Raw genomic sequence first — 16471 nt, 5'->3', positions numbered from 1 at the left:
TTTGAAAGGAAATTAAAATTGTAGTAAGCTTGCCGTAAGAGTCATGGCTCGCTACCCTTGTGTGTGTCTCTCTCACTACACGAAGTATAAATTTATAAGACAGACAGACAGACAGACACGAGTAATTAGTTCGTTTAAAATGTCCAAATAACCCTTTCGTACTCAAGCGTGCCCATCCCTGATTTAAATAATTGCATTTGCTGCCACCTAGCGGTCAGCACAAGCCACTATGCATCACTTGAGGAGGCGGCAACAAATTCATTCCATCGCACCTGAGGAGGACCTACCTACACCAGAGAGAAAGCTTGGTCTGCATGAAGCTAATACCCCAGTTCGTGGCTCAAGTGTTTACATCGCCCGCTGCTCTCAGCGAAGCGACAGAGAGGAAGAAGCTGGTCGTATTGGCGTCAGCAACAGGTGGAGTCGCTCCTACATTCTTTGCAACAACGACACGTTTTTTGCGTAGGAGGACTACGGAAGTTACCTGGCCGCTCGCAGGAGCTCAGAGCAGGCTACGGAAGGACGTGGAATCACCGCCGAGGAGAGTCACTTCTTTTTTCCTTGTATATATTTATTTTTTAATCCGTTTGCGCACTGCCGATCATGTCAAGACACAAGAGGCAGGTAAGAAATCATTCTTAGGCATTTTATAGTTTTAAAAATTACGTTACGAAATGTATGTCACGACATTCGGCAAAACACATGCATGTTGTTAACATGACACTATCTCACAATATGGCCAACTGGAATGGCCTCACATCATCATCAGATGTAGGTCCAACTCGAGAAAAGCATTCAACAGTCCTCCCTTCGAAAGATTCACTTTTGATTGACACCGTGAATAGATTGTTGTGGGTGTACAACTCCCTTGTGTCATACCAGAAGGCTTTTGTCAACATTTTTGTTTACCACATTTATCCATATAGAGTTCAAATTCTCGGCATGGTTCTACTTTGCATTTTTCCACCACTGCAACTATAAGTATAAACATTAAATGAATAGGTCCGTGATGATGTCGATTAAAACGGAGCATTAATGTGACCTGGAAATCCCAGGTTAACAATTGTTAACCTGGGATTTCCAGGTCACAGTTTCATTTGTCAATACTGACACCTAATTCTTGTTTAACAGCTTTTACGATGCATGTACTGTCATTGATTTGAAGACCTTCCTGAAGATCAAAACACCTAAAGCGTTTGTTGCTAATCACACCGCAACAATGAAATGTAATAAAATAGCGGTTTTGGGGGAAAAAAAAAAAAAAAGGAACAACATTGTCCAGTTAACGGGCATGCACATTCTTTGGATATAAAATGTCTCCACGCCACTATTCAAACTTAAGGATTTTGAAATATAAAATGTGACACCCAAGATTTTCTTACCATTAATTTGACCTATAACACATATAGCACAATCTGACTTTTTTTTTCTAATCTAACAATTGAAACAATGTAGTGGGAGTATACACTAAAGGCGTCTAATCGATTATCAAAAACAATCAGTCCTACTCGTGTGACATTGCTCAATTGTTTATTTTGTAAATCACTAAAGATTATGTATTTTTAACAAACACAACCAATCGATTAATCTGTATTACAAAACCAATTATAGATATTTTTGGGTGTTTTCTAGGTTAGCCTAATGTGAAGGCCAGTTTATGAATTTGATAAATTGCTCAACCCTACTATTCACAAGCCCAGCGATTCAAATGGTCACGTTCAATATGTTGCATGTGATCGCTGTAGGGTTTGCGTCGATGTAGCCAATGTAGTGTCATTATGTTGTCATCATGTTGATACACAATCACAGCCTGCCACACGCAGTTTTGCGCCAAATGCATCTGTGCATAAAACAGCGTGACATTGAGAACGCACATGCCACCACATGGTCACATTAGATTAACCTCGTCCGCTGACAGCGGTGAGTCAGAATAACCGCCGAGGGGTGATAAACAGCAGGCCTTCTCTTTCTCCCACAAACACATGCGTTCGCACGCCCACATGAGCGTTTAACTGGATTCTTTTCTACGTCGATAATGATCCTTCTACCTGATTTTTATCACCAATCCGAGTGTTATTCCTTTAACTGAGATGTTTCAGTTGTTGCAAAGGAATCGTTCAGCAACAAAATAATGCATTGCTTGTTGTTGTTGTTGTTGTTGTTGTTGTTGTTGTTGTTGTTGTTGTTGTTGTTGTTGTTGTTGTTGTTGTTGTTGTGTGTGTTCAATAGTCCAGCATAGAGCTACTGGAGTTAATGGGAATTGTACAAGAGAATGGCAATGAGCAGATGTCACTTCCTCATTTGGTAAGTTGTAAAATGGGTTATTAACAAAGCAGTGCTATGTACCATTAAAACATTTTTTGCCAATCTGTTTCAATTTACTTAATAAGAGACATCGAGAATTTAATTTGACCATTTTACAGCGACGGTTGGATTCACTTCGAAAACTTTCTGCCTTTCCAAAAATGATAAGATTACAGTATTTGGCTATGTGATAAACAATCAGCAGTTATGTACCACTGCCAACTCTAATTGCAAAATTATTGATTGACAATCTCAATCAAAACCCATTTGCTCTTTTTGGACACAGTTTTTGTACTGGAGCTCACTTCTATTGATGTCAAAATCAATTGATTAGTCTACAAAAAAGATTGAATTAAATTAAATTATCAAATTAATATCAAATTACCCACCTCATATTTTGATAATGGAATAATAGAGCCATTTGTAATCAAAATAAGACATCTGCAAACATCTTGAGTGCTACTGCTTAACTGTTTAGTTATTTTTTAATCAGTAATACCAAATAAACAAAAATAATTGGTTAATAAACATAAATTGTGGAAAAACATTTTTTAATAGACTAACAAAATTAATTTTATCCAAATTATTCGATTTATGAGTTGAATCATCGATAGAACAATCCATTCTAAAAATATTCATCAATGACAGCCCTACTCACATCAGCAGAAAGAACAACTTGCCGATTGTTGTCATATTATGTGTCTCTGTTGCATGTCAATGGTCAAATTATTGTTCCACTGTTTTTGAGCCACAGTACAACCCACTCTCATACGACTACGTCCTGGTTGCCAAATCAAGAGAGCACCTGGATCGAGAGTCCATCAAGAAGCAAAATGAATTCATTGAGCAGCTGAAAAAGAAGAAATTTAAAGTCACAGTGAGTGGGAAGATATTAAACAATTCTTTCCGCGTGTAACACTTTAGTGACATAATTCATCTTTTCGTTCATCAGAAAATTCTAAACGATGACTTGGTTTTCTTTGGCGTACAAGCTCCTATTGAGATTTTTGAGAAGTACAGATATCTGCTCAAAGTATCTGACACCTGTAACTGGAGCTCAGACCAGAACAATCTGCCTCTCAGCACCAGGTAAAGCGGAAATAATTGAAGAAATAAATTGAGAAAAGCAAGAAGACATTCTTCTTGGTCAAATCACAACACAACATTGTGCATTGAATTCCTATTCAATGTTTTTGTAAACAATGGCCATTTCTCTTTCAGGATAAGGGTTGTCCACTTTATCTTGAACCACACACCTATCAGTTCAGGAGGTAAGATGCTTTTAAGATACTGCCAATCCTCTTTGAAAATGGAGAAAGCTCATTTGACTGCTCTATTGATCCTGCCAGAGGGTCTGCGAGTTCTGATGAAGACAAAGGTTTTCGAGGCAAAGTTTTGCCTGCATGAGGTAACAAGTTCATTATGCTGTCATTGATTTAACTGGTCGGACATGTTTTTTTAAAAATAATATCTTGCATGTGTCCCCGCTAGTTTAAACACGGCATTCTGATTAATATTGCGTTTGTGGAATATGAGTTATGCAGCAAAATTCACCCGTTTTTATCCATCATGGCCATTTTGCCACTTGCTGTTGACTAAAAAGAAAGAAGGAAAGAGTGTGGAAAGAGCAACCGGTCACATAAACGGTCCAATTAAACACAACAGAACAGGAGAGCTCGTAACACTGTTAGCAACTGTTAAATATCAGCACATCACAGGCCACCAAAGTGTTTTACATTCTTCTCGAGAAATGTGTAACACAACTCTGTAAAGGTCTTTGCAAACAATAAAACCGGTGCTAGTGAAGTTCACTGACTGCATGTGAGTCATTAAGTGACGTCTCATGCCGGTGACTCATCCAAGCATTCAAGTGAGAGGGTTTGATTTCTTCAAGCCTGCGCCTCTTCAGGTCAGCAGGTTTTTCCTTTCACGAGATTCATTGGTGGGAAAGCGGAAGCAAAATGACACGTGATAGTTGCATTGCTAATTTGTGCTTTTAAATCCTGTAAGGCTCATTTTCATGAAATTTAAGCAATAATCAATCATCTTAGTGTCTTCAGTGTTCCTTTTTTTAATTATTATTATTATGATTATTATTAATATTGTTACTGTGATTCGGGGGGTCCTCCGTCTTTGTCATCCAAGATGACGTCTTTGTCATCCTTAGCGTTATTGCCACGTTCTGAACAGCCTTATGCAGTGTTTTGAGATGATGCCATCCATCCTCACCGTGCGCTCTCGTTCCCTTGATGACGCTGATTCGCTTTACCTCCGCAGAAAAAGAAACAGCGAGAGCTGACGGAGAGCTGGGCTCGATGGACCGCTTGTTTCCAAGGGCAACCCATCACTGCTGTCAGGTTGGCATTACAACACGTCTTCAAACGTTTCTGTTTTCTTGTCCACACATCAAGCCTTTGCGGCCATATTGTTTATATGATATAATGACATTGTCATCCTTCACACGTGACGTGACTCATATGACACACACCTTGTTTGAAGTCATTTTTAAAAACAAATTACTAAATGCCTGGGAGGGTTGGAGTTGTGTTCTGTGGGTTCACTTTGTTAAAAATAGCATGTAAAAGTTCACAAAATGGCATCTCTTGATTTACTACAGTTTCACTTTATTTGAATCTTCCCACTTGCTGCCATTTTTACATTAGAATTCACGTGTGCATATCAGCTTGGTGTTCATTTAAACATTCATTTAATGCAAGGAAGTTCATTTGTGAGCTTAATGGTACCGTGTTGTGTTTACAGGAACTATTTTGGAGAGAAGGTGGCCTTGTACTACTTGTGGCTTGGCTGGTACACGTACATGCTTGTCGTTCCCGCTCTCATCGGGGTTGTCGTCTTCCTCTATGGCGTCGCCTTTTTCAACACGTCGCCCCTCATGTGAGATTTGATCCTGAGATGGCAGCAGCTTTAACGAGTCATTACGACCAACCTAAATGTTTGTTGTCTTGCAGAAAGGAAGTCTGCGACATCGATGTAGTCATGTGCCCTCTTTGTGACAGGAGATGCAAAGTGTGGCTGCTGTCGGACACGTGCACTTATGCCAAGGTTGGTTGCTGCATCACTTTCCCAATGTTTTTTTTTCTTTTTTTCTTTAGTCTTACTTTTGGTTTCACATGTTCACAGGTGAGTCTCCTGTTTGACAACGAAGGCACGGTGTTATTTGCCATGGTCATGGCTGTTTGGGGTAAGTAAACTAGCCAACGTTATAAGGAAGATATTTGAATGCAATGGTGCAGCAACACATGTAGACAGACGATACACAAAGGCAATCATAGGATAAAAAGATGCTATCATTGTTCTGGGCCACCAAGGGAGCCAGTGTGAGACAAATTTGAGATCTAATTGGCAGGAAAAAAAAAAAAACAGTCTCGTAGCTATTATAGGTCAAGTTACACAAGCTGGCTGATTGTGAAGACTCTGGTCAGTTTAGATTGTCATGGCAACACATCATGGTTGAAGTCTGAATGGACAGAAAAATAATGTAACATCAGTGAGAGAAATACTCCCAAATGAAGATTCTTGGAGTCAAATGAATACAATTTCATGGAAAAAAAATTAAGAGTATCAAATGCAGCAGAGAATCCTTTTTTGTGAGTGTGCTTGTTCACAATTTTTCCAGATGCAGCCTGTGTAGTTAAGCAGTACAATATTGATTCAGCCAATGATGTTGGTTTAACGTTATTTGAACAACCTTCTGAAGAGTACACCATTGGGAGGAAGTACAGTCTTACAAAGTGACATGACTGTACATAAAAGAGATAAAAAGATAAAGAATCAAATGGGGGTATAAAAGTGGAGGCGCGGATGAACATAACTTATCTTCTTTGCACTTTGGACTATCCTGTTTGAAGAGATGACAAATATTTTCCTTAACATGGTTGTAACCCACTGGAATCTAATTTTAACAAATTATAATATTATTATTCTAACGGGCAGAAGTATGCTACTAGGTTCATTCAAGGCTTGTTAATTAATTTTGCACATCTTCTTTTCTTTTTACAGCCACGCTATTTTTAGAGTTCTGGAAACGACATCGGACTTCCTTTGTGTGTGAATGGAAGGTGTCCGATTGGTGTGAGGAGGAGGTATGATCGATCATCTTTTCAAAGGAACGGCATCTTTAGCTTTAGGCTTACTCTCCGTGCTGTTTCTTTCTCTTTGTATGTGTCTTTTTTTATTTAGGAGGAACTCATCTTGCACATTGTCAACGATGCTAACACTCCTCCCAAGAAATTCAAGCACTCCTATCTGAACAGCACGCTGGTTTTAATTTGTGTTATTATTATGGTAGCTACTTTTTCTTTGCCGGAAAAATCCAAATGTCCCATTGAACGGTACTAAATAATGTGTTTTCACAGATATTGGTTATCATCGGCCTGACGCACGCGCTGGTGGTGTTCAGGGTGATAGCAGCGGTGCAATTGGCCGAGGGGTCATGGGAGTTCATGACCACGCACTCCAACAGCATAGCCATGATGCTTGGAGCTGTTCTTCATTACCTGATTATCACCGTCATGACTCGGGTACAAAAAGGCCTAATTACATCCTTGTCTTCTTTGAGTAGCGTCTTTTGTAAGGTTGATCACACTTTGTGCTTGCAGGTCAACAGGAGAGTGGCTATGAAACTCTGTGAATTAGGTAAATATTTTTTTCAAAATGTAATTCTATTTGTTTATATAGTCTAAATCCCAAATGAATGGTGCTGCTGTGACAAATATCAATAAAACACCAAAGTATGTATTATTATTCTTCTACACCTAATTATTTTCCAGATTTGAAAAGTTGCTTCTATTTGATTGACAGTTCAAACTGGTTTGAAGAGCTGAAGGCGAGCCAAATTTGGATTACACACATTCCTCCAGAGAGCATCCAAAAGACACAATCACACACGCAAAACGCAAAACAATGCAAATCTTCATTCACATGATCGCGTAGAATAAGCAATTTGCAAACAATAGATGAAAATTAGCCGGATATGACCGTAAAGTGATCCTTCTGATCTGAAATTTGGAAACTGCTCAAGTCAGAAAAACACTTTTTGAGTGGTCTGGTATCTGCCCACGTAGCAAGGCTGTCAGTCAAAGCTGCACACTGATAATTTGCAGCAGAGCAGCCTGGCACCAGAACGTGCAACCAAGAGCCCTCTGGCCCAGATTCAAACATTCACTGTTCACTTTTTGAATTAAACTACCGTTTTTTTCCGTGTATAGTGCGCAAAATTTAACTAATTTATTGTCCTAAAATCTGGGGTGCGCATTATACATGGGTACAAAAAAAAATTTAATTTCTTTTTTTTTTTAATTTTTTTTTTTTTTTTTTTTGCGTGTTTGAAGTGAACAGCAGAGAAGAAAGGAACAAGGCAAAGTGTTGTGAAATAAAATATTACCTGTAATACGGATTTAGGTAGAGAACTGAACTCTCGCTCTTTATATAGCTGACGTGTCTTGCGCATCCGTTCTGCGCATCTGTAATGGCGGCCTCCGTATGATATCACTTCAAACACGCTCCATGCGACCGCAATGCTCTCGTATCAGACGCTTGCTCGATCACCTGCTCGTTTGCTGTCCCGTGCGCGCACGGAGCGCGGTGGTGCGTTTACGGGCAGTCGGAGAAATCAATGCCAACAAAAAAAATTACATCCAGCCTAGTTAAGACCATACCAAAGACTATAAAAATGGGACCCATTGCCTCCCTGCGTGTGTGACGATCATTGGGACTTAAAAAAAAAATAAAAAATAAATTTTCAAAAAAAATTCATAAAAATTGGGTGCGTATTATACATGGGTACAGGCTTTTTTCCAGCATCAGCATGCCATTTTTAGGGTGCGTATTATACATGGGGGCGCACTATACACGGAAAAAAATGGTAGTAGCTTGGAAAGGCAACACTTTTTTTTTTCTATGTGACGTTAGCGTCTGGGTTCTTGGAGAAAGCAAAGTGTCGCAATGGTATCAAGGTGTGGTCACAAACAAACAATTAGGTGACTAACTTTGAATGAACTTTGGAACTGGGCCACCACAAAGAATCACATGAAACAGCAGGTGACCTCCCAAAACAAAGCTCAATGATGACAATGATAGGCTGCTTGACGAATTGCAAGTTTATTTAAAAAGACGCCGAAATGTATTCGGCGTGGAAACGGACTATAGATGACAGTCACTGGCGTAGCTAGGAGGGGGGTCTGTAGGGGAACTGCCCCCCAATTCTAAATGAACCTTATTGCTGATAAGAATGATGTCTCTGGCAGAGAAAACCAGAACGTTTGCTACCACGGAGAGGAGTTTCACCGTCAAGATGTTCACCTTCCAGTTCTTCACCTATTTCTCCTCGCTCTTCTACGTTGCCTTTTTTCTCGGCAGGTAAGAAACTCTGCAATGAACACAATTGATTGTATTAAAATACACGGTTCTAATGACTGATGATGTCTCATCTTAAATAACCAGGATAAATGGTCATCCCGGTCATTATGTCCGTATCGCAAGTAAATGGAGATTAGAAGAGGTGAGTAAGCGTATTACAGTTCAAATTTTTCCTTTTCACCTTACCGTTTTCAATCCATCCATCCAGTGTCATCCCAGCGGGTGTCTCACAGATCTCTTCATCCAAATGGCCATCATAATGGTCCTCAAGCAAACCCTTAGCAATGTCGTTGAGTTCACCGGCCCGTACGTATGAAGCAATCGTATGTATTGTACAAAACGCACTCTTCCTACAATGTGTCCAAAATAGTCTGCCTTTCCTCCTGCTGGGATCAGGTGGTTTGGCAAGTGGCTGAAGCGGAGAAGAACTCACAAGCTTCAGAGGAAATGCGCCAACTGCTACCTAAAAGACGAAGCTCAGGCGAAACTCGGAGCCGAGCTGTGCGATAACTGCAAGATGAGAGACTGGCTCAACAACTACCGACTCAAAGATGTGGACTCCTTCAGCCTCTTCAATGAGTTTCTAGAAATGGGTACATCTCATCGCAAATTTAAATAAATAAATAGATATAGTTAAATGTCTGCTTTGCTTAATGTATATTTGTTTTCCCTCCATGCAGTGATCCAGTTCAGCTTCACCACCATATTTGTGGCAGCGTTTCCTCTCGCTCCACTTCTGGCCCTCATCAATAACGTCATTGAGATTCGCCTGGATGCCATTAAGATGGTCACCCTGGAGCGCAGATTGATTCCTAAGAAGACCAATGATATTGGTGAGTAGGATGGAGAAGCAACAGCTCATCTTTTTTACATTAGGTGTCATTTTAGAGCATTCATTGGCGATTGTGTAAGAATAGACTTTCTCCTTTTACCAGGAAACAACATGACTCTGCCTTTTTCCATTGTTTTATAATCAGAAGTGAAACAAACGTAGGTTTGGGATTTTTGTTTCTGTAATAAGTTCCACTTCCAGTTTTGTTCTTACTTTTAGGTGGTACTTGATGTCAAACGTTTGAGGGCAGTTTTGCGCAATGAACCTCTAAGTAGGGGTCAATACAAAAACTGCAAATGTGTGACTCAAAATACTCCCGTGGAGTCAAACTTTAAATGCTGTTTGGATAGGTTATAGTGGATTTGTTGAAATATTTGCTTTTGCTCATCAGGTGTGTGGATCGATTTGTTGGAGGCGATCGGGGTCTTAGCCGTCATCGCAAATGGGCTGGTCATCGGCGTGTCATCGGACTTCATCCCTCGACTGGTGTACCGTTATATCTACGGACCTTGCGCCAACGGCACTGCAACCGATATCGAGTGAGCATCCATAAACAAATCCCAACATTCTGCTATGCCCCGCTCAATATATTTGTCTTTCTTCTCTTTCTCCCTAAGTTGCATGGTCGGCTACATAAACAATACTCTATCCACTGTCTCCACGTATAACCCAGAAATCCGCAAGGAGTTTTCGCCTCTTCAGATGGTGACTCCCAATGGAGCGAATGTCACTTCTTGCAGGTTGGTTAGCAGTTGTCACTCCCACAAGGAAGACATTTTCAGAATCAGATTCAATCTACTTTATTTTTCACAGCTATAAAGACTACAGAAACAACGAGGACTATAACCTTACACCGCAGTTCTGGCTTATTTTAGCCGTGCGCTTCGCATTTGTTATTCTGTTTGAGGTAAGCTTCCAGCAAATGCGTTCATCACTAACCTAATTACGACGACAATATATTGTATTTGTCATTCCTTGAGAAACTGATGTCCTTTCTATTTGCAGCACATTGTGGTCATATGCAAATTTATCGCAGCCTGGTTTGTACCGGAAGCGCCCATGCAGGTCAAGAACGACAGTCTCTATGATAAATTCGAAAGACTAAAAGAAGAGCTCAGGTGTGATACTGAGTTCTGATTCTCTGTTTTTTTTTTTTTCAAAGTTCAATATAAAAATGTAAAATCTGTCAATCCTTACTGTGATTCACAATCCTGAGAGAGTTTCTAAATGTTAAGACCAATTTAATTCTCCACAGGTCATTTGAAGAACGCCAGCGCTGACATTTTGCTGGAGCAAATGGAATGTGAACCCACAGTTGCCTTGTGCATTCAAAGTGTCCCAAAAATCAGAATTGAGTTGGGTCAACTTCCAAGCCATGAATCACCTTCAAGTGTTCAGATAGAGGGCTCCGACTGTCTGTCTGTCTGTATAATGGCTGTGTGGATTCCCAACAGGCGTATTCGTGGACCAAACAAGTGTACAAGTCACACATTGTGCTGTCGTCTTCAATGAGATTATTGGTATTCTATTGTCAGAATGCACTCAATGTTTTTTCTAATGTTGACTTTTATTTGTGGTCCTCGCCTGATGACGATTTATACTACTGGTCCCCCAGTTTGTTCTGATTGTATTACAATGTTGCCTTATATCGTGAAAAGCGTTGTGGTGATCACCATTATTGCCGAGAGACTAAGAGAGAGCTTAGAAATGTTTTGCATCGTAATTTTTATAGTAAACATAAAACGAAAATATCACATCCTCACCAAAATATATGGTTGTCTTGTGTGGCAATTGTTAAAAAAAAAAAGTATAGCTAATTACATTTTTGACAACAAATGCATGTAAATCTACTTCTGCCTGAGGTTTTTATATAATTGTACACAATGTTTACAATTGTTTGTCAGTGTTATTTGGATACAGTCTCTTTTTGACCCTGACCAAAATAAAGATCTTCCTCTGGTTATGGTGAGCACTTAAGTAATCAGCATACAGCGTATTTCTTTTCAACACTCCAAGAATTAAAAGGCTAATTTCTCAACAATGAATAAATAATTATTGGTTAAAATAACGTGTGATTTGCTGGCACACTGCTTGCATAACTTGGATTGTGAAAAATCAATGATTTAGATTGAGAGGGATAATATTTGTCATAGCTTTAACAATACTTTTTTTTAATATCATTGAAGTCAAAGGAAGGAGTGAATAATTTATTTGATTGATGCTGTCATAAATGTATGTTTATTGTGAATGTTAGTGGTTTATTGTATATTTAGTTTCACTTTTATTTACGCAGTGCTGTGTATTGAAGCTGATCAGGCTCGCATTTTTTTAAAGAGCTCATTTAATGGTTTTTATTTATTGGGTCAACCACTACAACTATTACTGTTTAACTGTGGATGCGTACTTTTTCCACTGACTTAATGTATAAAATGTGTAGGTTGAGCTCAGACCAGATTTCAACTACAATACTATACTTCCTATTATGGAAAGCAGGTGATACTCGTGGCTAAGACCACGTGACGCGGCACAGCCAATAGGAAGAGGTCTCTCCAGGTGCAGGTGTCGGACGACTGCGCTGTTGACTCGATCAATACCTCTGTACGCTTTCGGTAAAGTTGCCATTTCGTAGCAAACAACAAAACAAAAGAGCTGGAATTTAAAAGTTTCTCCATTTTTTGTTTGCGGGAAAGGACAACGGACGACATGGTCTTTTTTGTCGTATGTATTTTGGTGACCTCGTTTTTGTGGATCAACCCTGTCCTCTCGCTTGGTAAGGATGCCCTAAATACCACCTTTTGTTTACTTAAGCTGGAGTGGGGAGAGGTTTAGGCTTAAATTGTCATACACTGTTATTTATGTCCACGTTCGTAATTAAAAGTAATATAATTAGAAGTGTTCAATTGGCTATCTATGTGGGGTCAAGCTAGCTGTCTTGAAGTCACGTGCTGTTGCCTGGTAACAGAGGACCAGATTTAGACTTTGGACTCGGATGAGTGATATTTTGTGTGTGAATTGTCTAACCGAAAGCACAAAGACGCCAAAACAAAACAATCTATGACCAATCAGCCAGGGCGAGTCGTGCCGGTTATTTAGTAGGATTGGTCACGTCGCACAATGAATGTGCGCATGCGCAAGATATCCCGTCCAACTGGTCCGCAATCAGTGACACCTCAAAGTTGGTGGTGCTGTATTCTTATTATGCGATAAGATGTTCTTGAAACAAACAGTTCTTGAAACTGCTACTCTAACCCTGATCTCCAGCATCGCTGTGTTTGCCTCTTAGCAAAGAAAATTCAGCGTGTAACTCTCCTGTGTTTGCAAATCAACATGAAGCTTGTGTTGATGAGGACCGTTTTGAAGAACGCATACTCAATGCGGGACAGCAGGACCCCCCATACCGGCTCAACTGCTCCTTGGAGCCATTTCCTCATGCCCAGGGAGACTCTCGGTCCCAGGTGGCTTGGCTGAAGGACTGTCAGCAGCTCAGTGCCCAGCAGGGAAATTACTACCTGGAGTTTTCAAACATCTCTTTTGAAAGCGGAGGGAACTACACCTGTTTGCAGCCTGGAAACAGCACAGCTTCGTTCACGGTGCGCCTAATCATTAAAAGTGAGCTCCACATTCGCCTCACATGTAAGTCTGAACGATTACAATTACCCGTATAGATTTGTTTATTGCTCTTGTTTGTGCAGCTTTAGAATGCTCCAAGGCTCCAACGTTTCCTTCTAAGGAGGTTCAGAGCAGCCTCTGGGGACAGGTGGGATCCGCCGTGGATCTGAATTGCACCGCCCTGCTCTCCTGGGACCCGACTGACGAACAATGTGACGCCTCACTGCACTGGACCAAAGATGGCCGTCCCCTGGGCAACGGCTCCTTGATTTTGGAAAACACCTCCTCATGGTGAGTGGAAGCAACTTTCACAGTGTGTGTGTGTGTGTGACCAAGGAGAATGTGACCGTTTATTTTCTTGCTAGGTTTCAAGGTAGAGGTCAGCTGGTGGTAAGCAGCGTGCTGGTGGTCCAGCTTCAGGAGTTAGAAGACTTTGGACTGTACAGCTGCACAGTGAGGAACTCTTCTTCCAAATTCAACCTGCAGAAATCAAGTAAAAACCTCCACATGATTTTGTATTTTAGTCATTTTGATGAATGCTGAAGTCAAACTTCTCACGTTTTAATGTGAGCTATATCTTATAACATGAAATCTATCACTTTAAAACAAGGCTGTTAACTTGCTCGACTACCTCTACTATCGCTATGCTACAATTCACTACAAATGAAATTCACCTTCATGATGAAAAAATCCAAAGTGATTTCTAATCTGTTTGTTTTTTTGGCAATCCTTAGGCAGCCCAAGCCACACTGCTGCCATCACCGGGGCCTTCGTCCTCCTCCTCTTCTTGGCTGTGGCTGCTGTCATCTACTCCAAGTGCCACCTGAACATCAAACTGTGGTACCGCGACTCTTACGGGGACTACGAGATGAGCGGTGAGTGCTATGAGTGCCCCGTGTCTGAGGACATTGACAACTTGACAAATGTTGTGTTTTGGTCAGATGGCAAGTTGTACGACGCCTACATCTCCTACGTGAACAATGACTACGACAGGAAGTTTGTCAATTTTATTCTCAAACCTCACCTGGAGAATAAACACGCACACAAGGTGCATCTCAATGAGAACGACATCATGCCTGGCTTGGGTAAGTCAAACTCAACATATATAATAAGTCATCATACCAAAAATAACCCAGAGAAAGAAAATTTGGGATTTTCATTTATTGATCTCGTGTGTGTGTGTTTCCTTGTCTCACATCTACCCATCAATGCAACTCCAATTAAAGAACCTTCGGCAGAGCTTTTAATGAACATTAGTCGCTCCCGACGTCTCATCGTGTTGTTGTCTCACGCATATCTGGAGCAGGACTGGTGCTCCAACAACTTCAGGTCAGGACTTCAGAATGAGTCCATACGTGTGTAAGTGATGTATCATATGTTGTACCCTGCATGTATGTGTGTATTCTCTCAGACAGGGCCTGCTGCACTTGTTGGAGCTGTGCCGGCAGCCCATCATCATCATACTGGAAGGTCAGCTGAAGCGCATGAGGCCTGAAATCAAGCAGCAGTTTAGTGAGCACCAACACTGTCTCACCATACTCACATGGAGGCACAACTCTGTGGTAAGAAAGCGCAACCAAGTGGCTCAATCGTGACAAGAAAAAAAAAAAAGTCCGATGCCTGTCCTCCTGTCCACAGACTCCCTCCTCCGCATTCTGGAAGGAGCTGGCCTTGGCCATGCCTCGCAGGGTCATCTTCCGCAACGAGGCGGCGGGGGACCCCCAAACTGTCCTACAGGATGACAAAGACCCCATGCTGACCCTTGATCCTGACTATCTGGACTGCCGCTCTGACACAGACCCTGCTGGGGACCTTGGTAAGAGTCATAAAATTATATTTGATAGGATAATCAAAAAGGAAGTATGATGAAAGCATTTTTAATATTTTGGCTAACTTATCACAAGCAGGTTAATATTTTCACAATTTAATATTTGATACCTCCAGTCAATGAACATGACATGTAAGTGTTGTTTCTTGGTCTTGTAGGAGTGCGTCTCCCCATATACAAAGCTATGACCTCGAAGGCCCCGGTCCTCCCAGTTGTATCCAGTAGCGAGCGAGGACCCAGAAACCCAGACATAGACGTGTCGGACTTGGGAGCTCGCAACTACGGAGCCCGCTCAGACTTTTACTGCCTGGTCACGAAGGAGGACATCTGACCCCAGCGCACACACACTTATCTCTGATGAACACGATTAGGAAGTCTAGCTGTATTTGTCCCGTGTCATTTTTGTGCATCTGTTTGAAATCACAATGTCCCTCGTGGTCCTTTCCATTTATTGACTCTGTGTTTTGAAAGCAGTATTTGCAATTTTCATTTATGGCACTGAGCTTCCAACTGTTGAAAATGTTGCTTTGTGCCCAGCAGAGGGCAGACTCTTGACAGCTAAGACTAAAGTACAAACAGACAGCCGTGAGCATAACAAGTGCAAAGTACAAAAGTCAGAACATCGCTGCTAGGCACAGCTTCAGTTTGCGGGATAAACACGACCTTTAACCGAGCGGGACTGCAAACTAGTGTTGGCTCGTAAGTGAATGATTCGTTCAAAAGAACGAATCACTTCCTAAAGTGATTCGTTCTTTTTTCAGTTCATATGACTTCAGTCAGTAGATGTCGGTAATGCGCAAGGAAGCTGGTATTACCTCGCCGTAAAACAAAACGAAGAAGAAAATGACGTAACTTCCCGTTCACGAATGAGTCGTGAATTGCATTTCTCGTTCACCAACGAACGAATCAGTGAGTGAGTGATTTGCATTTCCAGTTCATCGCGGTGAACGGATCAGTGAGGGAATGAATCCTGACTTTCCCGTTCGCGAACGAGCCAACTGCCTTCTTCCCGTGCATCAACCAGTGAACGTGTTGCGTCTCCCTCCTGCCGTGAACTATGTAAACCAGAATGTAGATTTACGATTTGCCAAGGAAAGAAAGAACCACTCACTGAAACACCGCTTCTTTTATGCACGTTTTCTCCAAGCTAACCGCTGACTTTATTGCATGAAGCTATGCGCCGTTATGCAAAAACGGGGAGATTGTGCTTCTCTTTGGGTAATCTTAATTTCATAACATTTAAAATAACGTATGCACATATACGCCAAAATATTTGTATCCAATATATCTACTGCAATTTCACCTTAGATTGCTGGTTTGAAATGTACTTTTATTATTTTAATAAACATTAAAACCTGTTAAAACTTGTCTGGTGTTTTATTCCTTGTTCTTACTTTTTTGGGCATGAAAACAAAAATCTGACATTTGGTTAACTGCTTTATATGACAATATGTATACGTCTTGTACGTTGTGTAACGTGTTGGTGTCCCCCAAAATAAAGAGCAAGTAGTCAAATACAC

At 40.9% G+C, this 16471-nt stretch overlaps 2 protein-coding genes across 9 annotated transcripts; both read left to right on the top strand.

Moving 5' to 3' along the window:
- The first annotated feature begins 249 nt into the window (after nucleotides 1–249).
- Nucleotides 250–11491, top strand: LOC133156847 (anoctamin-9). 5 transcript variants are annotated; one of them, XM_061282882.1, is made up of 24 exons: nucleotides 251–624; nucleotides 2230–2304; nucleotides 3059–3181; nucleotides 3257–3393; nucleotides 3526–3575; nucleotides 3654–3712; nucleotides 4582–4661; nucleotides 5065–5199; nucleotides 5274–5367; nucleotides 5446–5506; nucleotides 6325–6407; nucleotides 6505–6609; nucleotides 6681–6845; nucleotides 6924–6960; nucleotides 8571–8682; nucleotides 8767–8824; nucleotides 8891–8988; nucleotides 9079–9275; nucleotides 9363–9515; nucleotides 9906–10053; nucleotides 10132–10254; nucleotides 10328–10421; nucleotides 10520–10632; nucleotides 10770–11491. In XM_061282882.1, exons 1-24 carry the CDS (start codon nucleotides 604–606, stop codon nucleotides 10792–10794), a joined length of 2346 nt encoding a protein of 781 aa, XP_061138866.1. In that variant the 5' UTR covers nucleotides 251–603; the 3' UTR covers nucleotides 10795–11491. The 5 variants fall into 5 exon arrangements, 4 of the variants coding, with proteins under 4 accessions (XP_061138864.1, XP_061138866.1, XP_061138865.1 ...); XM_061282881.1 differs by having other exon boundaries at nucleotides 252–624; nucleotides 3053–3181; XR_009714904.1 differs by lacking the exon at nucleotides 10770–11491 and having other exon boundaries at nucleotides 250–624; nucleotides 3053–3181; nucleotides 10188–10254; nucleotides 10520–10564.
- Nucleotides 11492–12029: 538 nt separating this feature from the next.
- sigirr (single immunoglobulin and toll-interleukin 1 receptor (TIR) domain) lies at nucleotides 12030–16319 on the top strand. Of its 4 annotated transcripts, none has more exons than XM_061282884.1 (11): nucleotides 12030–12123; nucleotides 12205–12284; nucleotides 12798–13147; nucleotides 13207–13414; nucleotides 13489–13616; nucleotides 13858–13998; nucleotides 14065–14208; nucleotides 14350–14452; nucleotides 14535–14685; nucleotides 14762–14939; nucleotides 15110–16319. In XM_061282884.1, the coding sequence occupies exons 2-11, from the start codon at nucleotides 12235–12237 to the stop codon at nucleotides 15280–15282; spliced, it is 1626 nt and encodes a 541-aa protein (XP_061138868.1). In that variant the 5' UTR covers nucleotides 12030–12123; nucleotides 12205–12234; the 3' UTR covers nucleotides 15283–16319. The 4 variants fall into 4 exon arrangements, with proteins under 4 accessions (XP_061138868.1, XP_061138870.1, XP_061138869.1 ...); XM_061282886.1 differs by having other exon boundaries at nucleotides 12032–12123; nucleotides 12848–13147; XM_061282885.1 differs by having other exon boundaries at nucleotides 12037–12284; nucleotides 12798–13123.
- The last annotated feature ends 152 nt before the right edge of the window (nucleotides 16320–16471 follow it).

The sequence above is a fragment of the Syngnathus typhle genome, linkage group LG7, assembly GCF_033458585.1.
Source record: "Syngnathus typhle isolate RoL2023-S1 ecotype Sweden linkage group LG7, RoL_Styp_1.0, whole genome shotgun sequence".
In the NCBI taxonomy this organism is placed as follows: Eukaryota; Metazoa; Chordata; class Actinopteri; order Syngnathiformes; family Syngnathidae; genus Syngnathus; species Syngnathus typhle.
Note: the sequence above shows the minus strand (reverse complement) of the source record. Positions and strands in the feature narration are given on the sequence as shown.

Bases quoted from the DNA above. Each gene is read 5' to 3' on its own strand.
- LOC133156847 (XM_061282880.1), top strand. From the start codon at position 604: ATGTCAAGACACAAGAGGCAG. The intron at 6,846-6,923 runs GTACAAAAAGGC...TTGTGCTTGCAG, and splicing joins TTATCACCGTCATGACTCGG to GTCAACAGGAGAGTGGCTAT. The intron at 9,276-9,362 runs GTACATCTCATC...CCCTCCATGCAG, and splicing joins CAATGAGTTTCTAGAAATGG to TGATCCAGTTCAGCTTCACC.
- sigirr (XM_061282884.1), top strand. From the start codon at position 12,235: ATGTATTTTGGTGACCTCGTTTTTGTGGATCAACCCTGTCCTCTCGCT. The intron at 13,617-13,857 runs GTAAAAACCTCC...GGCAATCCTTAG, and splicing joins ATTCAACCTGCAGAAATCAA to GCAGCCCAAGCCACACTGCT. The intron at 14,686-14,761 runs GTAAGAAAGCGC...TCCTGTCCACAG, and splicing joins CATGGAGGCACAACTCTGTG to ACTCCCTCCTCCGCATTCTG.